The sequence below is a fragment of the Lepidochelys kempii genome, chromosome 1 (assembly GCF_965140285.1).
Source record: "Lepidochelys kempii isolate rLepKem1 chromosome 1, rLepKem1.hap1, whole genome shotgun sequence".
Lineage (NCBI taxonomy): Eukaryota > Metazoa > Chordata > Testudines > Cheloniidae > Lepidochelys > Lepidochelys kempii.
The window spans coordinates 173016523-173042832 of NC_136380.1; the positions used below are offsets into that span (position 1 = coordinate 173016523).

General features: G+C 40.2%; 1 protein-coding gene across 4 annotated transcripts in view; it reads right to left on the reverse strand.

Moving 5' to 3' along the window:
- Positions 1–26310, reverse strand: part of NCAM2 (neural cell adhesion molecule 2) — a 558500-nt gene that overhangs the window by 195109 nt on the left and 337081 nt on the right. For all 4 annotated transcript variants that reach the window (XR_012161242.2, XM_073363287.2, XM_073363298.2 and 1 more), the window contains exons 7-8: positions 25092–25252; positions 8798–8943 (exon numbers count right to left, since the gene is read on the reverse strand). Coding sequence is in view for 3 of the 4 variants with exons in the window: in XM_073363287.2 (XP_073219388.2) it covers positions 8798–8943; positions 25092–25252 (307 nt within the window). In the remaining variant the exon portion in view is untranslated. The remainder of the gene's footprint in view (positions 1–8797; positions 8944–25091; positions 25253–26310) is intronic.

Consider the following 26310-nt stretch of genomic DNA (forward strand, 5'->3'; position numbering starts at 1 on the left):
TTTGGCCACAGCATCTCACAGTGAGGTGACATTCAGCTGAATATCTACCATGACCCCCAAGTCTTTTTCAGACCCACTGCTTCCCTGGATAAAGTCCCACATCCTGTAAGTATGGCCTATATTCATTGCTCCTAAATGCATACATTTACATTTGTCTATATTAAAATGCATATTGTTTGCTTGCATCCAGTTTACTAAGCAGTCCATACCAGTAACCTATTATTTAACACTTCCCAAATCTTTGTGTTCTCTGCAAACTTTATCAGTAATGATTTTATTTTCTTCCAAGTCACTGATAAAAAAGTTAAATGGAACATGGTTTACAAACAGTCCTTACATTACACTATTACCTTTCTCTGCCAAACCTGTAATCTGATCAGAAATAAATATCAAGTTAGTTTTCTCAAAGTTCTGGGGTCGCTGCATCTCTGACTCTTTTGTGGCCCTCTTGAGAGCACCCCCATTAACATCTCTGGCCTCCAGTTGTCACCTCTCTTGGGGTCGGAACTCACTTTCCTCTTCCTCTAGAATGGGGGTGTAGGCTGCAATTTCTCCTGCCCTTCACTGTTATCACATTAGCAAGCCTGAGGTTACTTCAGCACTTGTAGTCCTGTTATCATAGAATCATAGAATCATAGAATATCAGGGTTGGAAGGGACCCCAGAAGGTCATCTAGTCCAACCCCCTGCTCAAAGCAGGACCAATTCCCAGTTATCTCCCAAGGTCTATGACAGGTTTTACCAGTGATCAGCCAGACTTCATAAAACAAAGTATTTATTTACAACAAAAGTGTTAAAGATAAAACATAACTTGAAAACAATGAACAGCTTATATGCATGCCTGTCTTACCAGTTGTCACCCATCTTCTATATCAGGGAGCAGCAACCTTTGGACCACGGCCTGCCAGGCTAAGCCCCCTGGCGGGCTGGGCCATTTTTTTTACCTGCCGTGTCCGCAAGTTCGGCCAATCGTGGCTCCCACTGGCCGCGGTTCGCCGCTCCAGGCCAATGTGGGCTTCAGGAAGCAGTGCGGGCCGAGGGATGTGCTGGATTGGAATACCCCTAACATCTGGCTGATCCCACTGGAATAACCCTAACATCTGGCTGAGTTACTGAAGTCCTCAAATCGTGATTTCAAGACTTTACTCCCTCTTGGTGAAAGTCTCATGTCAGTTCTAAGACTGAGTGAATGTTATCCATTCTCTATAGCAATCTTCCCATTTTATGCAATTCTCAATTCTTTGTCCGCAGGGACTCTCGAACCCACTCAAAACCAGTATATGTAACTTTCCACAAGGGGTGGTACTTCCGCAATCTTATTTACACATTTGGGGATTAACAGTAATTTCCCCCTAGTTAGTTAGTTTCTGATAGTTCATTCATACTAGGTGACTTTCTCTCAGTTGCTGCATTGCTTATCATATTTCAAGAAAGATGTTAACTCCTTCAGTGGGCAACAATGCAAGGTGAGAAGGAAAACTGACTCACATTTCTTTCATAAAATTAAATCAGATGACAAGATCTGGTTTTTTTTATAAACCCATGTTGATTGGCATTAATTATATTCCCTTTTAAAATTATTTATTAATCAAGTCCCCAATCATTCATTCCATTATATTTCCCAAGATCAATGTCAGGGTGGCAGGCATATAGTTACCCATTTATCCTTTTGCACATTAGCTTTCTTACAGTCCTCTGGAATTTCTTCAGTATTCCAAGACTTATTTCAAACCAACACTGACAGTCCAGAAAGCATCCCAGCCAGCTCCATTAAAACTCATCTTCAGTTATCCGCCATTTGTTATCTAGCCAGATACACTCAATAACTCAACCTCATAAGATTTCCGGAGGCTGCCAGAGTCTGGAATGACTGAATGGAGGCCTAGAGGCTGGAAAAGGAGCTGTCTGGTTTGCAAAGGTCGGGACAGGTGTCTATAAATCTGACAAAGAGCTGCTGTGCAGCCAAGTGGGTATGGAGTAGACAGGCCCTAGAAGAACCACTAATGCACAAAGATTTTAATCTTCATCTATCATTAGAGGTAGATCACTGATAAGTCATGTTAACATGATTAACTAGGTTCAACGAAGTATGAGGACCACAGAGAGCAGCCAGCTACAATGTTTTCTATGATTTTTTCCCAAAAAAACATTTTGGACATGTCAAAGTTAGCAAGATTGTCAGCACCAAGAGATGATTTTGAGCAGACATCAGACACTAGCTTTCTTAAAAGAAACCAGGACCCTGTGATCCCAGATGAAAATGTTGCTTGTTTCAAACATCAATAAACTCTAATACTGCACTACTACTGTTGGCTATCCAGAAAGGACATGGATGCTATTCACAGGTCATGATGGGGACACTCCTGAAACTTTCAGAAGCTTAGACAGTCAAATTAGCCACTCCTAAAATAAACTCAGCCTTTGCTCCTCAAGATATTGATTTGCCTTTCTAATAGGTGACTACTCAGTCTAGGTCTGAGCAATGTAATGTATACTGTAGCAGGAAAACTCTTTAGAGAGAAAAAATGCAATCCAGTTAACTGAGTGTCAGGAACCCAGATTAACTAAATTATGCACCATCTGAAACTATGCTTCATAGATGCTATGATGGTAAAGGCAACATAACCTATCCTCACCTTCTGCATAGCCATGGCATAAGACTTCAAAACTCTTTACATCACAATTATTTGAACTCAACATTAAACATTTGCATCCGATGCTGTAGCATATTTGCTATCACTTCTTTTGTCAAAGATCTTCTATAAAGTAAGGTGATCTATGAGAACAAATCTTGCAGAAGGCATTCAGGCACCATTATATGTTGACAGTTGGGGATAAAAGATTTGTATCAAGTCCTACCAAAACATAAAATCAGTGGTATTTCAATACTCTTCGTCTCCAGGATGCCTGGAAGTTCAATGATCCATCAAACTCTGAGGGCAAATCATGAAAACAGGTCAGTGTCTTGACCTCAAATAGAGGAGGCAATGACTGGTCCATAACAAAGGTGTAATTTCCACTTTGCCAACATCTCGTCCCAACTCCAATATGAGATCCACAGAATCCCACAGAGTTCCAAAGCTAACCTCAGCCTAAGCCCAAAACAAGTGTATACAATTCTGGCATCTTTCACCTAAATCTCAAGTATAAACGTGGGTTTGGGTTTCTTAGTGTACTGTATGCAGCTTCTGTGGGACTATCTTTATCTTCTTTGACAGTTCCACAGAATGAACACTTTCCATTGTTTTACCATGCAACATAACAGTAATATGAGCAGTAAATATTTTAAATCATATTAAAATGAGATTATTTCTGCCTAACCCTTGTTTTATGTAATCCTTATTGTATGCCTAAAACATGGTTTAATTTCAAATTTACAAAAAACTTAAAAACATTTTTGGAAATAACCCTCCTTTAACTATAAATATAAGTTTTCAAGTACAAATCTCCAGGATATTTAAGCTAGTTAATTTAAGACTGAGGGATATTGTTTGTACGGTCTCCAAGTCTATGACGTCCAGCAGATTCTGTGAGTAAATACAAATAGGATTGTTTTATAATAGGTTGGTGAGTCATCTTTTTTTTTTTTTTTTTTTTTGGTCTAAAGAGATCTAAGCTAAATTTATGAAACCAACTGAACATGAGCTCCCAGAGTGGTGATGTAGCAAAAGGGGCTAATATATTCCTTGAATGCATTAGGAGGAGAGTGTCAAACTGGAATATGGAGACACTGTATTTGTATGTGGCATTGGGGACACCACTACCAGAATAGTGTGTCCAGTTCTGGGTCCACCCTTTAAAAAGGGATGTTGAAACACTGTAGAGTGTTCGGAAAAGAGCTACTGGAATAATTTGTTGTCTGCAAAACATGCCTTACACTAAGCTTCATTTATATACCTATTAAAGGGAAGGTTAAGAGGCAACTTGATCAGTTATTTACAAAGAGAGGAAGCACCTGATTTTAGAGAGCTCTTTATTTTAGCAGATAAAGATATACCTTGATCTAAGGGCTGGAAGCTCAAGTCAGCCAAGTTCAAACTGGAAATAAGATGAACACATTGGGGGACAATTAAACATTGGCAACAGATTACCAAGGGATGTGATACATTTTCCATCAAATGGAGTCTTTATTTGAAAGATGTGATGTTTTTCTTTAAAAAAAAAATGTTCTAATTCAACTGTAGGCTGGTGGGCTAGACACAGCATTCACTGGGTGAAATTCTATGGCTTGTATTATCAGGAGGTTGGATTAAATAACTATAAAGGTTCCCTTTTGTCCTTAAAAAAATCTATGAACAACTGTGAGGGTCAAACAGTGGAAATAACAGAGTCTGTCAAAAAACAAACAAAATCAAAACCAAGGAATATCTACGACTGCCACAAGCACTCTTAAGTAACCCCTGTTGTGCCTACTTACTGCAGCACACGTTTTATCAGAAGATCTTAAAACAACTTAATCATGAACAATAATATTCCTTTATTTATAGCCTAATGATGCATTCTAGTCCACTTATAATGCAGGTACAGTTTTGGTTGGTTGGTTTATATAGGATATACCCATTATATTTCCTTTGTTATGACTAGATTCTGTCCTGGTTACCCTTCTACCATGGCTGTAGTGCACTAAAGGGATAACACGTTAAGAGACTCCTGGGATAGGTGGAAAACCACAAGCCTTGTGGGCATCACAGGCCTCACTACTGCTTCTCCACACATACCTTCAAGGGGCCTCTTGAATGACTAGTCAGTTATACAAGCTGAGGAATTAAAAAGGGACCACTTTTGGTTTCTCAGTATATTTTAATTGTACTGTATAACATACATGTCAATTCTGTTTCATAGGAATTGTAGTGGTCTATTTATATACTTTGAAAAAAGCAATTAAATATTTTAATGTAAAATAAAAATGTTATCACAAGAGTAAGCTACCTACCTGATAAGACTTTTGCGCTGTAATTACAAAACTGAACTGACTAAAAGGGGCAGCAAAAACTTGCAATAAAAGCCAACAAAGTAGATATTACACTCTTAACAGCATTTGCAGCTTAAGAATCTATTTATGAAGACCAAATTCATTGTCAACTCTAATATTTTAAAGAATTACTTTCGATAGTTTGAACACAAACATGTTTAATGACATACATTTGTAATAATATAGTTTTATCTACTTAAATGAGAGCTATATCCAAAACCCATTTAACTCAATATGAGCTCTTTACATTAACTTCCATCAACTTTGGATTAGGGCCTAAGTGTCTGTGTAGTGTGTTAAATAATTGTTTTTTTTTAAAATTTATATCTATATCTATACAACTCTCATGCTATTGGCAATTTTAATATTAATATGTTTCGCAATTTAAAACATTTTTATCCTCTAGCTTCTAAATATCATTGATGGAATCTACAGTTGTAAACATCCCCATGTCCATTCAGAAACTTTTAGGACCTAGATTTGATTTGCAAATGCTGAACAAGAAGTTTGAATATTTATTTTCAAAGAGATGGTTCATTTAAATAAAAAATGCTGAGCAACCTTCAGATTTTTAATTTAGTCTCAGTTATTCATTCTCAATTAGAGATAATTCAATCAGATTGGAAAAAACCACTGTACAGCAGTCAAAACTCTATCCATGGCAGAATAGTGGATCACATTAAAAAAACTCCACTTAGTAACGTTTTTTTAAAGATTACATTCTTCCAAAGATGAGGGTGCCAGACCCAGAAACAACCAAAAATATATGGCATGCACCAGTATTCTTCTTCTTGCTAATATTGAGAAGAAATAGTATAAGAGTCATTACTGAAAACTTTATTTTCTCATTCACTTTTAGCTCATCTAATAGCATGAAGTGGAACAAGCAGAACAAGTTAAGAACTACTTCCCAAGAGTCACATTCGAGCACATATTGGGTTGATTTTGTAGCCCAGAAGCCCGTAATCTCACTCATTATACATGCTTATTGACAAACAAACTTGGTGGAAAAAATGCTAAAAACGGTGGCATCTTCCCATTCTTTTTTAAATGAGAAACAGATGACTTGTCTTACAGATTTTACCAATGGAAAAATGATACTGTCTATTGAAAGACTTTAATCTGTAGCCAAATGTACTTCTTTTCTAGTACAGGCTAAACTGGCTAGTGATATAGTACTATCATTTCCAAAGGAAGGAAACAGCTAACTTTAAATAAATAAAGCTAACAGCCACAATGTCCTACTCGCTAGCAATAGAAGACAATTGATACAATTTTGCTAGAATCTTTCAATAAGAGAGAAATATAATTGGGATACATACTTGTGCCGACCATTTGTGAATGTGGTGCTGATGTGCTTAAAGCTATGGTGGTGATTAACCACAGCAGTCTATGTCAAAAAATGTGTTAAATTTAAAACTAGTGACAATCACATAAGTGTCCTCTATTTATATATATATATATATATATATATATATATATATATATATATATATATATATATATATATATATATATTATTTTTTTCAAAGGAATTAGAACTTTAGAAGTAAAGTCATAATATGCATTGGGCCAATGTATTCCAATATTAGCTTTTAGCCTGAAGAGATCAGTGACAGAGTAGGCTCACCTCACTTACAGTGCAGGTAGCTCCCTGAACTGACTAAATAAATACTACCCACAAAGCTGAACAATAAATTATTGGGCTCAATGCAGGAATTACTGGAGACATTTTATAGTCTATGCTATGCAAGTCAGAACTGTGGATCATGATGTTTCATTTTGGTATCTATAAAAGCTCTTTTTTAAAATAAACTCCTTTTTCAGGATACAATCTAAATGTAAATGTAAACAGATTCAGAGATGACACACCCTTGGTTATGAAATTTCCACCATGCCACTGTAATAAGGTTCAGATACAAGTGAGTTGGGGAAGGTATAAGTGAACTCCAAACTGAATAGCCAAGTTTCCAAACTGGTGACTTATTCTCTGCCCCATTAAATATTGTCCGGATGAGCAATGAATGAAGTAAGAGGGACATTCAGGGGTAAAACCAAAAGGCAATTGTATAACTCTCTCTTTGACCTTTTATGTGCAGTATGTCAAGCACACAAAAGGTAGCCGAACTGAGTTTGTTCATCACTACCTTTTTAGATTGATGCACAATCTAAACAGAAAGAGGTGCAACATGTATCAATATTGACACAGAGAGTTTTTAACTTCCACACAATGTAATGAAAGCATAATACTGTATGAAATATAGGGAAATACTTAGGTCCAGATTGCTCAAAAAGTTATCAAGCTATTAATGGAATTTATTTCAGTTCACTGGCTGATATGACAAAGCTATCCCAAGGTATATTCCAACACCAGAAATTTTGCCCTTTGTATGCACAATAGAAGGATACTACCATAGGCAAAATTTAACCAAACATATTTTGGTTGGTCTTTTGCTTCTGTTTTAATGTATACTTCTTGCAAAGATTGTGATATAAAATTATATGTCCGAGTGCAAATATTAATTTATATGGTTTTACTGAAATGAGAATATCTCATCCAACCAGAGTACAGGGAGTAAAGGAAGGGCCTCAAGCAAAGGCCACTTAAAGTCAATGAAGATCTTTCCATTATTTTCTTTTCACTTTAGATCAGACCCTTGAGGAGGCAAAAATGTGCATTTTTCTTCCATTCATTAATTCTCTGTACTCTGTTTGGCTCTGGAAGAATCTGACTGGCAGAATCACTGTACAGTTATTTTTCAGTAATGGTACTATGAATACGGAAATATCTCTAACCTGAGCGGCTACTACAATCCATCTGCTCTGCTTCCTGTACTCAATATTCTCATTTTTGCTACCAATCAAGATGCCATCTCACTCCCTTCAAATGAAGCAGAGAAACTCCAAAATGTACATGAAAAAAGAAAAAAAATACCAGAAAGCAAATAGCATTGTGGAACTACTGAAAGGGAAACTATTAAACATTTGACTCAGTCCCCTCCTGTGGCCCTGCTCCTGTTCCTATTGCAATCAGCTGGAGTCTTGCTTTTGACTTGATTAGGGGTAAAATTATGCCTTTTTTCTAATACCTCTCTGCCCTTCACCGCTCCCCTCCTGTACAGTTCTTGTTCCCACAATAACTGTAATCTATTTATGTTTTTGGTTATATCAGAAGAATCTTATCCTTTCCCACCCCATTCAGTTGTGAAAGAAAACATTGTAGAAACAAATGTATTGCAGTTATGGTGGGGTGAAGAGTCTTTCTGAGCTTTATGAAGGAAAGTTGGGAGCAAAAGAAAAAAAATGAGGATAGAAGAAAAGGAGGAGTAAAGAAAAGATGCAAAGGTTTAGGCCAAAGTCTTCCAAAATGTTCTTCATTTTGGCTGCCTCAGTTTTTGGGTCCCCAACTTTGGACACCTGCAGATTGATTTTCAGAAGTGGTGAGCACCTAAAGCTTAGGCTAAAGTCAATGGGAGCTGTGGAGAAAACCGCACCTATGAAAACTGGGTTCTACATGTCTCAAGATGGGCACCAAGAAATTAAAGAACCCAAAATAATCTCAAAAAGTTTAGTTTTAATTTTTGACAGTTCGACTTTTAGTAATTTGACAACATATTTTGTTTCATATTTTCATTTCTTTCATTTAAAATGTTAGGATTTTTATACCACAGTGCTATGACCTTGTACACATAAAGCATCCTCCAGTTCTAATAGAAGCCTATTAATCATTTTCTGCATTAGTTTTATACTTATAAAAAAAAAGACAATACATATTTAGACTTTTTATCTCTAATCCTGTAGAAACATACATGAAAGGCTGCTTTACCTTGTCACCTTCAGAAAAAGTTATTCCATCGATGGCTCTTTTCCAAGTAATTTCTGGGACAGGTTCTCCTTCTGCCTCACATATCAGTGTTGTTTGACCATTTTCAAATGTGGTTTCATTTTTAAGATGTATTATCTGAGGCTGTACTGTTAAAAGTATAAATTATATTACTCATTGTGCATCAGAAACATTATATAACAGTCTCTTTTAAAATGTCCTTTTTGTTTTAAAATTTCATTCATGTTTAGTCCATTGAGATTATCAGCAGCACTAACACAGCAAAACAAACTGCAAAGTGGGATTTATTTTTCAAAACAATGTAGGTCAAAATTGAATACAGACCTTGCATTAACAAGTTAAATACATCCTATGAAAACAACAAACAAACAAATAGCATTAACGTAATATTAAGGCAGAGAAATCAAGCACTCAGGAGTGCAGACATGAAATGTTCTCGTTGAAATCTCAACTTTATTTCTGCTTCTTTGTACTTATGCCTTAAAACACTGATATTGAAATGATCCCGAGTTTGAGGCCTGCTCTACACTCAAAATTTAAAGGTTTCAGACTAGCAGCCGTGTTAGTCTGTATCCTCAAAAAGAACAGGAGTACTTGTGGCACCTTAGAGACGAATAAATTTATTAGAGCATAAGCTTTCGTGGGCTACAGCCCATCCACTTCATCGGATGCATAGAATGGAACATATAGTAAGAAGATTATATATACATACATACATACATACATACAGATCTGTTGGAAGTTCCCGTACAATCTGTGAGAGGCTAATTAGGTAAGATGAGCTATTATCAGCAGGAGAAAAAAAATTTTGTAGTGATAATCAAGATGGCCCATTTAGACAGTTGACAAGAAGGTGTCTAAATGGGCCATCTTGATTATCACTACAAAAGTTTTTTTCTCCTGCTGATAATAACTCATCTATAGCTGACCTAGTTACTGCAACTTAGGGAGATGAATTACCTTTATTCACAGAAAAAGCCATTCTGTTGCTGTAGGAAGCATCTACCTATGAGACTGTAGCTGTGCCATGGTAGTACCTGTAGTGTAGCCATGCCCTGAGATCACTCTGATATTAAGACAGATCAATGTCCTATACTACATTAACTTTGAATCAGTCTAAACCGTAGGGAGGAAAAAATTTTAGCCTGATGAATTTAACCTTTCATAACTGTAAAACTATTGAAATAATTTTCTCCAAACTGGGGCCCTGATCCTGAAGAGATCCATGCAGGAGGACTCTTGACAACTGGGAATCCACATGGATGCAAGGGTCCACATGCATGGACAACATTACAGGACCAGAGCCTGTACTTCTGCTAAATTGTTATTTGCTAAAGCATCAGTTGGAATACAAGTCCCACCATGCTTGGTGCTGTAAAAGCACAGTTCCTGCCTCAAAGAGCTTATTTAAAAAAGATAAAAAACAAACACAAAAATAGACAAAGGTTGTGGGAAAGGGATATAACATAAACAAAGTGATTAAGATAAAGATGGTCACACATCTTGTTAATTCCATTTTTTCGATGTATTTATTCTATTATTAGGTTTTTGCTGTCTTCTACACACACAAATCATCTTGAAGCAAAGACTAAGCATGAAAAAATTTAGCCTGATAGTTGGACAGTTTACAAAGTAATGTGTGAGAAAACAAGGTTCCAAAATTATTTCCGTGATTTCCCCTAATTATAGTGTTCAGAGTGGAAGCCATGTTAGTCTGTATCAACAGAAAGAATGAGGAGTACTTGTGGCACCTTAGAGACTAACAAATTCATTTGAGCACAAGCTTTTATGAGCTAAAGCCCACTTCATCAGATGCATGCAGTGGAAAATACAGTAGAAAGATATATATATATATACACAGAACGAGAACATGAAAAAATGGGGGTTGCCATACCAGCTCTAAGCAGACTAATCAATTAGGTGAGCTACTATCAGCAGGAGAAAAACAAACGTTTGTCGTGACAATCAGGATGGCCCATTTCCAACAGTTGACAAGAAGGTGTGAGTAACAGCAGGCGAAAAATTAGCATGGGGAAATAGTTTTTAGTTTGTGTAATGACCCATCCACTCCCAGTCTTTATTCAAGCCTAATTTAATGGTGTCCCAGTTTGTAAATTAATTCCAGTTCTGCAGTTTCTCATTGGAGTCTGGTTTTGAAGTTTTTTGTTGAATAATTGTGACTTTTAGGTCTGTAACTGAGTGTCCAGGGAGGTTGAGGTGTTCTCTGACTGGTTTATGAATGTTATAATTATTGATGTCTGATTTGTGTCCATTTATTCTTTTGCATAGAGACTGTCCTGTTTGGCCAATGTACATGGCAGAGGGGCATTGCTGGCACATGATGGCATATATCACATTGGTAGATGTGCAGGTGAATGAAACTCTGATAGTGTGGCTGATGTGATTCTGCTTTAGGCAACTTGCCTGTATAGCATCATATAGGATTTCCGCTGCATATCTAGGGACCAAAAGAAGTTCTCTTGGATGGCAATCAACTACCTTAATTACAAGACTATCCTTTCTCTTCTTACAATCCTTTGATGCATTATCTTCCCACTTCCAAACTTCCCACTTCCAAAGTAAACAAGACAGGGGTCCTCTAGCCTCATTCACTACACAATTCTGGTTCATTCTTGGAACACCATTGATCTCGTATATTATAAGGCAGGGGTTCTGTTGGAAAAAATAGTGTGTGATCATATAACTAAAGGTTGTACCTTCATGCATATGCAACAGCAGGCAAATTTATGGTTGTACTAGTCAAATTAATTTTAGCCTCTTTTATGTTTGAGTATTGGACTTTGCAACTTGAACATTCTTTTAAGAGACTGTAGTGTTTTGCACGTAGCATTTTCCTAGTTTTTTTAAAAGAAAACCTCAAATTGCATCCTGTAGAACCATACTGACCCTCCCATTGGTCCCCAGAACAGGCCTCTACCAATTGAGCTAAAGGAATAACCTATAGCTGCAATATGCTGTTATCTTCAGTATAAACCAGTCACAATGTAACACATTTTACTATTGGTTTGCACAAGTATTTGTTAGACAGGAGAAAAATATTAGATTGTATTACTGGCTTAGGAGGGGAATGCTATCCAGTGGTTACAAATAGCTAAACCAAGTACCCAGAACTACTTCAGGAAAGCAGTGTCACAAAGTGGGTGGATAATACATGCCTGCTTCTTAAAAGAAGTACTAGGAGGCCTTGCCCAATAACAAGAACCATGATGTGCACAGAAGTAACACCAGTCAGTGGAAGACCAGAGGCTAGAACTCATAACTTCCTCTTGGCCACCGACACAGCGCATCTTGAGCTAGCCCAATATTGCCAGCCATAAGAGTTCAAAATTTATGAGTCAAAGCCAAAAATGAGAGATTATAAAAATTATAAACTGCAGTGGAGGACTTTTTTCCCACTCTTGTCTCTGGACTTTTTACTTCTTAGAGGAAGTTCTCACTGCCAATATCTGTGTTTCCTTTCTGGTTGAAAATTCAACCTTAAATGTATACACAAATATGCTCTCCTGCCCCACAATACTATGCAGAGGGTCAGGAGTTACTCTCTTCTAACTTCTATGGCAGGAGACATGTCATTCTATTGCTCTCGAAATTCTTGCTCTGTCACCCTCCTGCCTCCTTCTCCACCCACCAACCCCTTCCCTTCACAATCTCTTATTTTCCCACATTTTCCAAGTGTGCTCTCTTGGTCTCTCTATGCCTAAAAGTACCTGTGGCTGATAACGGGTGCACCTGATCAAGTGCTAAACATGGTCTAGCTGCCAGGCATGTCCAATATCAGTTCAGAAAACTGGGTTCAAACAAGGCTTCATTTTCTTGCATCCAACAGACTCTCTACCACCCCACCACATCCCCCTGTCCCTCTTTATTCCCCAGTCTCCATTCCTGATCCCTCCATATTCCCTATCAGTATCTCTACTCACATTCCTTATACCCGCCACATCCTCCCTCCCTGCTGTCCCTCATCTTCCAGATCCTCACATCAGTTTCATATCCTGCATTTGAACATTCCCCTTTTCTCCACCTGGATCACATGTATAGTGACTAAAGGGCCACACTCTTTCTGAATGGCAGGATGGCTTTTGCCTCATTGGAAACAATGGGAGGTGATGGTCACCTTTACTAAGCGAATCCTCAGGTTTATCAGCTAACACTGTAGGGAAATGGTGGCCATCTTGGCTGAGGGCAGCCTGTGGCTTTAGTCCCATTGACAATAATGAGAGATGATGTCCATTTTGACTAAGGTCAAAACTGCATCTTTGAAGATAGAAGAAAATCATGTTAAATCTTAAAATAATCCCCATCTACCACTCTCCTATTCCTTTTCTATAGGAAAGATATAAAGCTTGATGGTCATCAACCACAGAGCTAACCTTACAAATTGTACGAGCCCGCCTTTTGTAGAGGTTATTCGGATTAGCACATGAATATTTTCCTAAATTTATGCATGACAAACAATTCAATTTCCCCAAAGGGATGCATGTTCTAAACCTCACAACTAAAACGCCTTGGTTTTTACAGGTTCCACTATTCTAAATTTCTTGAAGATCTTCTTCCAGTGGGTCACTATAAGAGGAAATAATTCAGCTTGACGTTTTAGACACAAGGAGCTGACATTTAACGGACTAACCACTGATTAATCATAGAATATTCCTAGCTGACAGTTATTACTAAGAAGAAGGAGAAAAGCTTGAAAGGGAGAAAAGGATACTATTTCATTGCCCTGTTTTTATAGGCCATAAGATCATAATTCACTATTGACCAAAAGGTCTTCAATGTATTATGGTAGTTGGTTAACTTTTAGCTATACAGGTAGGATAATAAGATAGCATTTAAAAAAGAAGAGTACTATGTATTTATGCCACAGTGAGGTTCCAGGACTTCTGTGGATAGGAAAACTAGAACAGACATTTTAATATGTAAATGTTCTATTTCTGATTGGACAAGGACATTCTCAAATTAAATTGATACTTTCTTACAATGCTATTAACCAGACAAGCAACCAATGGAATTAAATAATTTTGGTGCCAATCCAGACATGCCACTAATGAAATTATGGAAGTTTGGGATGCTAATCCAGAAAGGTTGAAGGCGTTATGTTTCTTCTGCTACAAATACTAACGCACTTACAATAAAATGTACTAACAAGCTGTGATCTTGCTGAGATATGTGTCTGGAATGAAAGAAGATTCAGGAAAGAAAGGACTTGCACGCAAGCTTAGTTAAAGTGAAATGTTTTATGCAGAAAACAAAATGGATGGTCCCCTGTAAGAAAAAAAAAATATTACACAAATGGGACGCTAACAAAGAGACTAAACATATATCAGAGAAACAGCATTTAAAAGTAAGTAAATACGTCTGTTGTCTGAGCAATCACGGTCAGTAGCATTTTATCAATAAAGGTGACATTATTTCTCCAGAACATAAAGTTTAATGTACAGAACTATAAGTGTCCATCAGAAGTATTCATGGAAGATTATATGGAACCTTTTCTAATCTGTGACACTAGTTTCCATATATACCCACTTAAATAAAACATTGGGTTTGATTTTAGTTTGCTTTGTTTTTTTCAGCTTTTAGAATTCAGGTTTTCAAGCTTTTCTCTGCAAAAGAATGAGGGCTAAAAACTTTATTTATGCTTAAGATGAGATTTTCACGTAATCAAATAACTTTAGGATGTGGCACTTTAAGAAAAATATTGGAAGATTCATAATAGAAATCACTAGACCTGGCAATACTATAATGTTGTTGTTGTCCTTTTCTTTAACATCTTCAAAAGAGCCCACAGTTTTACCTAGGGTCAAAAAGTTCCTGTAGGATCTTCAGACAAGGGGTTAATAAGACTCAGGATTAGGAAAAAGTTTAAGATCAGAGCCATTGCTGCTTCTGGAAAGAACTACCTCAAGCCAGCTAATCATCAAGATATAGCAAAACTGCAACCCCCTCTGCTTCCAGATGGATGGTGAATTTGGTAAATATGCTGCAGGCCAATGAGAAGCCAAAGAAGAGGCAGAACTACCTGAAATGCAGGTTCCTGAGACAGCATAGAATCATAGAATATCAGGGTTGGAAGGGACCCCAGAAGGTCATCTAGTCCAACCCCCTGCTCGAAGCAGGACCAATTCCCAGTTAAATCATCCCAGCCAAGGCTTTGTCAAGCCTGACCTTAAAAACCTCTAAGGAAGGAGATTCTACCACCTCCCTAGGTAACGCATTCCAGTGTTTCACCACCCTCTTAGTGAAAAAGTTTTTCCTAATATCCAATCTAAACCTCCCCCACTGCAACTTGAGACCATTACTCCTCGTTCTGTCATCTGCTACCATTGAGAACAGTCTAGAGCCATCCTCTTTGGAACCCCCTTTCAGGTAGTTGAAAGCAGCTATCAAATCCCCCCTCATTCTTCTCTTCTGCAGGCTAAACAATCCCAGCTCCCTCAGCCTCTCCTCATAACTCATGTGTTCCAGTCCCCTAATCATTTTTGTTGCCCTTCGCTGGACTCTCTCCAATTTATCCACATCCCTCTTGAAGCGTGGGGCCCAAAAACTGGACACAGTACTCCAGATGAGGCCTCACCAATGTCGAATAGAGGGGAACGATCACATCCCTCGATCTGCTCGCTATGCCCCTACTTATACATCCCAAAATGCCATTGGCCTTCTTGGCAACAAGGGCACACTGCTGACTCATATCCAGCTTCTCGTCCACTGTCACCCCTAGGTCCTTTTCCACAGAACTGCTGCCTAGCCATTCGGTCCCTAGTCTGTAGCTGTGCATTGGGTTCTTCCGTCCTAAGTGCAGGACCCTGCACTTATCCTTATTGAACCTCATCAGATTTCTTTTGGCCCAATCCTCCAATTTGTCTAGGTCCTTCTGTATCCTATCCCTCCCCTCCAGCGTATCTACCACTCCTCCCAGTTTAGTATCATCCGCAAATTTGCTGAGAGTGCAATCCACACCATCCTCCAGATCATTTATGAAGATATTGAACAAAACCGGCCCCAGGACCGACCCTTGGGGTACTCCACTTGATACCGGCTGCCAACTAGACATGGAGCCATTGATCACTACCCGTTGAGCCCGACAATCTAGCCAGCTTTCTACCCACCTTATAGTGCATTCATCCAGCCCATACTTCCTTAACTTGCTGACAAGAATACTGTGGGAGACCGTGTCAAAAGCTTTGCTAAAGTCAAGAAACAATACATCCACTGCTTTCCCTTCATCCACAGAACCAGTAATCTCATCATAAAAGGCGATTAGATTAGTCAGGCATGACCTTCCCTTGGTGAATCCATGCTGGCTGTTCCTGATCACTTTCCTCTTTAGGTTCTGAGGTAATCAGGACTTACAGATACACTTGTAAGGAAGGACTGACTTGAACAAGTCTATCTTGAACCCATGGGCCATGAGGGAGCAGTCTTCTTCTGAACAATTCTTCAATATCAAATTAAAACAGTAGGAATCTAAGGCTTCCTCTTTTGAGAGCACTGATATCATTGTCTCTATAGCAAGGCATACTAGACTGTAACATGTTTTATTTCTTCTCTAGGAGGGAGAGAGAGAGAGGCAGAGGAGTAATAAGGAAGGCAAGAGGTAAATTTGAAAAATGTATAAACTAACTATGGATGACAAAAGATCTTAGCCAGCTCATGGAATTAGACAGGTTATATTGCAGGTGGCACTTGATGCTGAGTGGAATGAATTAGGTCACAGGTAGTTAGAAAGACGCCTCCTACATGCACAGCCCTAACCACTGGTCCCCCTGCCTCTGGTACAGAACACTTTTTCTTTCTGGGAATGATAAATACCTGAAATTAGATTTAGGATATTGATAACTCCTGGGTGTGCAGAGTTCACTTTTCTCCTCTGTAGAATGCATGGAATTCCTCCTCTGGGTAGATCTGTAGTGTTTAATCAGGGAACTTCCATTGGGTATTGATAGGCCTCTTTTTCTGAAGTTTATTAACCAATTTAATACATTCAGAGAAAACATTACCCACTTGCACTTTAGCCACTATAAAGTCTTCAATCAACATGGATGATAAGTCTGGAGGTAATGACGGAAGTGGGGGGAAGAATCATGTCCCAAAGCGCACATTCAATTTTAGAGCTACTGCAGCGTATCTATTTAGTCCTGAAAACCATGGGTAGCTGAGACTCCTTCTTGCAATATGTTGGGTTATGTCTAACAAAGGTAGAATAGGAGATGGTAGTTGTATCATCTCACTTGCCTGAAGAAATGGGGAGAAAGAAATAGCAGTAATATATTCTCTCCAACACTGTCATACATCTCTTCTGCTGGAGGGCAATTGCCAGGAACTGTGTAATGGCAATGAAAGCTTTGCTAAATCTCTTGCACATTGAATTGATAAACACTGGCTATTTTATCTTCCTTTCAGGTATAACATTTAAGCAGCACTTTGTTAAAAAAAAAGATAGATTTGGCAAAAAAGTTCTATCTTAGAAAGTTTTGAAATGAACAGAACCAATCATTGAAAACAGAACTCCTTTGGATTCTAGTGTCTGTTTTTATTGGAGAACAGGAATTGAAGTCCATAATCAACTCTCTTTCTTTCCCAAGACTTTGGTGTAAATGGAATTCTGATAAAATCAGTTGACAACAGCAAACATGGAGGGGGTTGCAAACATGCAGAATGGCAGAATCAAACTGCCAAGTGACCTAGTGAGGTAACAGCAGTGATGTCCGTGAGCAACAAAAGAAAAATAATAGAAACAAAATTTAAGTCCTGTACCCAGAGAGGAAATAAGCATCCCTGATACAAAGCATGGGCGCATACGTAATTAGAGTTAGTATTTTTTTATCTGGTCCCATTAGTACACTTACTTTAGGTAAGCAAATATTGCAGTCCCCATCTTTGAGAATTAATGATTCAAAGAAGGGGCTTAGGTCTGTATGAGAGGATGGAGAGATTTGCAGGAGTGCTCTAGGGGTTTGAGCTTTGTTGGCTGAAGCAGGGTTTAGCTGGTAGTTAGTACCTGTTCTCTTGTAATATATGTCAGGGCACCTACAGCTTTTGGGTAGTCACCTCCTTTTTATAAACACACAACACAGAGACAGAGATAATGGCCTAGACAAATAAAAAGTAGAACTATAAGGTAAGATTGAAAAAAATGAGGCCTGGGTTATGACAAAAAAGGAAACAAACAGAAAAATAAAATCTTTTAAATCAGTATGTATTTAGGAAAGTCCAGATAGCAGAAATATTGGAAATGACAACAACAGAAAGAAATAAAAAATCAGTTAACACTCATGTTTTCCAGCAGCTGTGGAAGGATCAAACAGAAATGAATTTATAGCAAAAACCTTGGTGCAAGTCTTAAACATTAATTTGGATGAGACCTCCTAGATGGCATTGGATATCAATACGAGTGCCACTATGCCAGGAAAACAGAATGACAGAGAGAGATTACCAAGACTGGCTCATGATCAGCAAGAGATCCTCTATGAGGGAAATAGCATGCTTCTGATATCTTCCTGATATAACCCTCATCACAGAGAACAGATATAAAATCCTCGCAAAGATAAAAAAAATATTGTGTTCCAGAATGTAAAGGTAGAAGTTCTATAATCTTCCAAGTTTAGGATTTTATATAAGGAGAAAACATATTTTGGGGGAGTGAGAAACAGCAAAATAATTGTTGAATAAAATAAAAACTGTAGCCCATATAACAAATCCAAAGATTGATATTGATAAGCACAGACATAAGCATGTTAACTCAGAAACACAGCATTCAAAAACTTTTACTACCCTCTCCGCTACATCCTCTGGAGTTTAAAAGTGCTGAGTTGTAACTTATTACATTACTACTTAACCTTTATATTGCAGTGATGACAGGCTTCAACCAGATCAGGGCTTCACTGTGTTGCATACCCTACAAACATATAGTAAACATATATAGTCCTTGCCCCAAAGGTCTTGCATTCTAAAGAAAAATAAATAACAGGTGGATGAGACAGACAAGCAGGCAGTAGGGTTTCAAGGACAATAAAAAAAAAAAACTGATAGGATGTTTTAGCATAGATTGGCTGTGTGCACAATTCTGAGCAGTAATCAGAAGCTATCTTCCTAATCATTATCAGACTGCAGTTTTCTGAATGAACTATGTCATTAAAGGAGAGATTTGAAGGAGAATATGTGTTGTCTTTACAGATTATGACTAGGAGTTTTCCCTTTGTGGAGAGACAACACGGAAGAAAGGGCAAAGAGTCTCATGGGAGAAGAGGAATATCAGGCAATTGAAGCTGGTATTGTTAAGAGTGAATGCAAGGCGTTGCGAAAAGGTAGTATGATAGAGATTGTGCAGATACTTGTAGCTTATGACAAAGGATTTGTGTTGGATACAATCGTTTTCTCTTATTTTCCCTCATTTCTTGGAAACAGCAGAAGGATTATTATAATTGAAATACACCCAATAGATCTTATAGCTATTGTGTGAGCCCAGTGTCATACAGGAGCCTCCTACACCTGCCCATTCAATCCCTACATCTGGTGAGGTGCTGCTGCACTCTGGCGGCTTGGCCACTGGGGACCCTAATTCTACTCCTCAACCCTCCCCTTGTCTGTCCCATGCCCCTTTCTTCATCCCTTTCTTGGGGGATGACCCTCAGGAGGTGGTATTTGTATTCCCCTTCCTTGCTCCCCTGCGGGCTGCTGTGTTCCCTCTGCCACTCACTCCCGTGCAGTGATAATGCAGTGTACATGGTGCTGCACCAGCGTCCTGCTACCACTGAGGGAGGAGTGCTCATGCCCCTGCCCAAAGGCTGCAGGGCCACTGATGGTGCCCAGCCGGAGGATGACTGGGAGTCTGTGGGCTCAGTTGAGGCTACAGAGCTCTCAGACTCTACCATGCTCTTGGACAAGCTGCGCCTGTTGTTGGTGCAGCTCACTCTCCAGTGGTGGGGGTATTTTAATCTTTTACTCCAGGCTGTGAGAGCTGTGATGGGGGAAGGCAAAAGCACCAGGAAACAGGATGCCGCAGCCTACCAGTGGGCCTGCAGCTTCTGCAATTCTCTGATTGCATTTAGGGTCAACCCTGGGTGGCTGAATGGCTCCGTGGGGGTGGGCAGTGGCTGTAGTGTGAGTCTCCACAGGTGCCAGGTACTTTCCTTCCTTTGGGCAGAGGGGTTCTCTGTGATGTTTCTGGAGGAGACTCAGTGGTGAGCTGGAGCTGGTTCACACCAGTTCACTGGAACGGGTTGTTAAATTTAGAAGCCCTTTTAAAACCGGTTGTCCTGCAAGGGACTGGTTCTAAAAGGGCTTCTAAATTTAACAACTGGCCAAAAGTGGCACATTAGGCACCGACTCCGTGGGTGCTCCGGGGCTAGTGGAGAAGCAGAGCATGGCCGCACATTCAGGGGAGGAGGCGGAAGCGAGCTAGGGCCAGGCGCGGGGTGGGAAGCTGCCGACCACCCACCAAATTTTCCATGGAGTCAGTGCCTAAGCCGCCACTTTTGATGTGATCAGTGGGGGGAGCGGCCAGTCCCCCCTTAGATATGCTACCCTGCCCCTAGGAGCCAGAGGGACCTGCCAGATGCTTCCTGGGAGCTGCCCCAGGTAAGCACCACTGGGACTCCCCATCTCATCCCCCAGCAGGTCCCTCTGGCTCTTAGGGGTGGGGTTGGCACCCACTACGGTGGCCCACAAGACCCTTCTGCCTCGTTCTGGGGGCAGTCAAGGGACAGGGGAGGGGGGTTTGGATGTGGCAGGAGTCCCGGGGGGGCGAGGGTGGACCACGACCCCCTCGTGGGGTGAGGAGGGAACCAGTTGTTAAGATTTTGGCAGCTCATCACTGAGGAGTCTCACACTGATTCAGCTGCCAAAGGAGATGAGGAGTACTTCAGCCACTTCACCAAGCTCTCAGATGGGGTGGCAACCCTATTTTCCCCACACCTATTGTCCAAGATACTGGGGGTTGCCAAGGTCATGCTGGGACGCCTTCTGCACCTCCAGGTCTGTGTGGAGGAGCTGATTCTCAAGCTGGCTAACATCGATGCCCTGATACTGGGCCCGGCGCTGCACCAGGTGGAGGACACTTGATCATGCCCCTCAGAGTTGGACCTCATTTATATTTCCTGATTTAACATCTTGCAGGAGCGCTCCTCCAGCATTATGCTGGCCCCATTTTCGCACCACCACCTGGGGGCTGTGACAGCCTCAATGATATCTGAGAGGCTGGGGCTGGCCTACTGGCATTTCAATAACAGCCTTTTTGAGGATGTGGGGTTTGAGGCATCCTTCCAGGAGTTTTGGCTGGCCTGGCAGAGGCAGAAGCAGAGGCACACCTTTGCCTTGGCACAGAGGTGGTGGGACCTGTCCTTTTGCAGAGAGTGTCAGGAAAAGTGGGATGAACTTTGGGCCCCCAATGACCATCTGGCCTGGGGTCCCTTCATTTGATCCTGCATCCAGCTTCTTTGGGAGATGAATTGTGGCTCCTGCTTCTTCTACAACTAGAGAAAAAGAGGGCCAAAAGGCACATCACCTGCCTCCTGGCAGAGGACAGTATCCCTCTCATGGACCCAGTGGAGAAATGGGGAAGGGTTAGGGGCTTCTGTGCCAACCTATTCTCCCCAGATCCGACTGATGCCAACACCAGTGGGGTCCTGTGGAACAAACTCCTTATGGTCAGTGTAGGCGACTGGGACCAGCTAGAGCACCCACTCACTCTGGCCAAGTTCTTGGAAGCCCCCCACCTGATATTCACCAACAAATCTCCAGGCATGGATTTCTACCACTAATTCTGGGACATTCACTGTCTGGACCTCTTCACCATCTGGGACAAGTTCTTAGGTTTCACAGAGCTCCCCCTGTAATGTTGGCAGGCTGTGTTGAACTGCCACCTAAGAAGGGTTACCTTCATGACCTAAGGAACTGGCATCTGAGTCTATGTCTCACTCCTCAACACAGATTACAAGGTCATAGCAAAAGCCATCTTGCTGAGGCTGGGGGTCTGTGCTAGTAGACATGACACACCAAAATCAGATCTACATCGTCATGGGCAAGACCATCTTTGATAACCTCTATCTGTTCTGGGACTAACTCCATCTTGTGTGTTGGGATAGTCTGTCACTACCCCCATCCTGTCCCTGGACCAGGAGAAGGTGTTTGACAGGATAGATCACAGTTATCTCATGGGCACTCTGTGGGTATTCGGCTTTGTGTGCATTCTCCAGGCACTGTACACTTCTGTCAAGCTCAGCTGGTTCTCACCCAAACCTGTCACATACGGTTGAGGGGTACATCAGGGCTGCCTGCTGTCCAGCTAGCTCTATACCATTGGCATCGAGCCCTTCCTTTGTCTCCTCCACAAGAGGATGATGGGGTTAGTACTGTGGGAGCCAGATTTATGGGTGGACCTGTCGGCAGACGTCAACAATGTGCTCCTCATAGCCAGGAACCTGGGCCACCTGCTGTGGGTAGAGGCTTGCACCAAGGTCCTCATTTGCCCAGGTAACAGGGTCAAGAGTTCTGGCATGATAGTTGGGGACAGGTGGCAGGCATACTCCCTCCCCCTCGCACTCCATGTCATCTGGTGGGGTGTGGGTCCTCTGCTCTATCTTTCTGTCACTGATCCCTCCCCACTGGAGGCTTGAACTGGAGGCCAGAGTGGCTGACCACTTGCAGAGATGGATGGGGCTGCTCTGGTGCCTTTCCTTTTGAGGTTGGGTACTGGTGCTCAACAAGCTGATACTGTCTATGCTCTGGCACCAGTTCAACACCCTGAACATGCCCTCAGGAATTCTAGCCAGCATCCACAAGAAAATCCCAGGGTTTTTCTGGCTGGGGCTGTAATATGGTCTCTGTGGGGGTCCTAAGCTTCCCCCGGGGGAAGGGTGAACAGGGCCTCATCTTCATCCACAGCCAGGTCCACTCCTTCCACCTTCAGGCTCTGTAAAGATTCCTTTACACTAGAGGTACTCAGGCATGGAGCATACTAGCACATGCCTTCCTCCACCACCTCTGAGAGCTCCAATCGGACTGGCAGCTCTTTTTTCTCCCCCCAGAGGTGTCCCCCGAGACCTCTCTGAGCTGCCAGTCTTCTACCAGGACCTCCTTAGGACCGGGGAAGATAGTCTCTGTGACCAGGTCTGTAGCAGCTGCTGATGGGGAGAACCTCCTTGCAGAAAGCCTGCTGCAAAACCCCCATCTCCATGTACAAGTGGTGGAGCCCCCCCCTAGGTGCATTGGAAGTTGGTCCTAGTTGGTACCACCCACCAGAGTCAGAGTCCTCCTGGATTATAATAAGAGGGTTGGGATGGGCCCCATTGTGCATGTCCAGTGCGTGGGGATGCCCACCCTGTGTTCCCTTCCAGACTCTGCAGATGAGTGTGATCGAGTGGACACAGACCCTCTTGCCCATTCTTCCCCAAATTAGCCCCTTCTGTCCTGCTCCTTCCAACCTATTTTACTTCCAGTTCTCTCTCTTCATTACTCCAGGCTCCTCATCCTGATCCCATTCTCCTTGCCTACCCACTCCTAATCACCACTTCTCAGGCTTCTCATCTGAGTCCTAGCTTCCTTCCTTGATCAGTCTCAGTTTCCATATAGGATGGTCTGTGCACGAGTCATGCCAATGATGTATACAGGCTGATGTAGAAAGCCATTAGACAGGCAAGGGAAAGTTTAGGCTGAGGGTTAGCGTTATAGATATGCCATTTACACAGACCAATGTTCCCAACATCCTGCAGAAGTGGTGCAGAGGGGTCATGATTAATGATTGGTTGGGACGTGGATTCCACTTTCCCAAGCCCTCTTCATGCCATTCTCTTAGAGCCAGCTTTATACAGATGGAGTGGATTTAATCCTTAGTATTACTTCTATAAAAAAGTAGAAATTAGCCCTTTTTTAAAATAAACAAACAAACCTGGAGTTAAGGAATAAATTGAACAATACAGTAGTGTATTTGTTTTCAACATTGTTGTCTCAGTCATTTCAATTGTTAATATTTAGTGTTAATGTCAATGAATATTTATGTATACTTTTTGTTTTACTTGTGTATTTTCAGGATTATAATTGTCAAGTTCTTTTATATTTCAGAGACTGCCCCCCCCCACCAATATAAATAGAAGTTTTTTCTACTATACTACATTTTTAATTTAACAATTTAGGTGACATTATTTTATGGTGGCAATGCTATGTGCTGACATAAATGTGAGAATTTTGTGTGTCTTCTCTGGGGTTTATTTTTTCCCCTTCTTTCTTTATCTGACATTGTGAACCTGAGATGTTTCTTTACCTTAGGGCTTTAGTGAACAAATTATAGCCTTGATCCTGCAGTCTGATCCTGCAGTCTTGACCTCTTCACCTGCACAGAGCCTTAGTGTCTGCAATAGAGCTCCATCTACAGGGAACTCCATTTAAGCTAACAGTATTACACCTGTGTAAGCAGAAGAGTCCGCCCACATAGGTCGGTTTGGAGTAACAGAGTTCATAAACAGCAATAAGATTTTTGGCTTTCTCACTTAAAAACAAAAAAGTATCAACCAATACATTTTTTTTAAAAAATGAATAAAATACATAACAATAAAACCCCTGCCTTTGTATGGTTTTATCTGGCTTAAAAAATCTGTATTTAGAAGGCTAAATATCCTTTTTTTCACTCCCAATGCTTCCTCTCCTTCTGGCCCTTCATTTTCTCACAGTCCAACAGCCAACTTTTAGAAGGAAACCAGAGAAAATTAACAATTTACCAGTTCAGTGTTCTGTATCTGAATTGTAGAACAGCAGATGCTGAAGATAAAAGAATTTCCAAGTCAAATTCAGGAGTAAAGCTTAAAGTGGCCATCTCAGGGAAAGCTTTCCTTCTAACCCAATGCCAAAAGTTGGCTGCTGCATCAATAGGAACCTCCTGGGGGCACGGTTCCGTATAAACTCGTGAATTATAATTTCAGTTACTACTGTTCCTCAGTAACTGTTGCTTGTATTTAACAAATAAATAAGAAATAAACTTAGCTGGCATTTGGATTAAAAAGTCAATACTTTATAGCTTCACTTGGGCTTCTTGATACTTTATTTTCTTCCATGGATTGATGTCTACAAATAAAATTGTGACCTCAGTATGGGCCTAATATTCAAATGGTATCAAATTGCCAGTGTTCCACTGACTTCATTTTATACCCAGTGAGGCTCTATCCCGATATGTCTTTTTATATCAAATATTACAACCAGATGCAATCAGATAACTGACAAAACAAAAACAAATAAAATATCATGATAGTATATGCCATGAAATACTTACCAAAAACTTGGAGGAATGTCTGTTTTTTATCATTTCCTGCTTTATTTTTTGCTCCACACACATAAGGACCTGCGTCAATATTTTTGATATCTCTGATTGTTAATTCTGTATTGCTTCCTCTCAAAATATATTTTTCATTTTCATCAATAAGTTTGCCATTCCTGAAGAATAAAAGGGATTTATAATCACTCAGTGTATCTCATAGTCTGAAAGACCACGTTCAGTTTTCTGATTGAGAACTGTCAGTCCCTTCAGTGATTTTCACCGGAGGACATGACTATTTTGCTACCATAAAAAGCACAGAAAAATGTGTGGTAGAGACTAGCATTATATTTGGAAAGCTGTTGATTTCACTCTGATGTAAATTATTTGAGTGGGTAATTGGATGTCTTTATAAATGTGTCCAAATTCTGGGCATAAGGGAATCATTCTGGACTGTATCTTGATGCTCAGAACTCCTTGCCATATGATTTTTATTACCATGTTCTAAAATACAAATTAATTAGAAACAGTATAACATTTTCATTCCAATACATTTTAACACTGATTTAATGACACTACTATTCACATTAGTGCAATAATTTATAAAAATGGTTTCATACTACTTACACATATAGTACACTGGCACTTATGTCCGTTTTTTTTCTTCTCAGCTGTTGTTGGCTACTCACAAATCAGTAAACAAACAAACCTCCAGCCACTGGGATATGTGCAGTGCAGATGGTTTAGAAATAATGAAACCTGTGAATACTCTGATGGTTGATCAGTACTTGACCAACTCACTTCTTCACCCTGGCATATACATGATTATATTGTGCATTCTTTCTACTAGAATGTAATCTTAACTTTATTTCTCTTCACTTTGCCATATTTGCTCTAAGCTTCCTTTGACCTATTTTTTCTGTTGCTCAGTTATGCAGCTTCTTCACATAATAAATAAATAAAAAAAGTGCCTGATTGTCACAAGCGCTGAGCTCTCTCTGACTTCCATGGGATTTGGGGGACCAAATCAGGCCGGTTTTTTTAGGTGCCTACATATGATTTAGGAGCTCAACTTTAGTCACCCAAGTTTAAAAATCGGGGCCATGGTGATTTTCAGTTTCTTTCTGATCATTTTATGGTGATAGTCATATTTATTAAAACAAATTCTAAAATAATTCAAATATATATCTTATTTTAAGCAAGAATATAGATCCTTTCTAGGGAAGATTAATTTTAT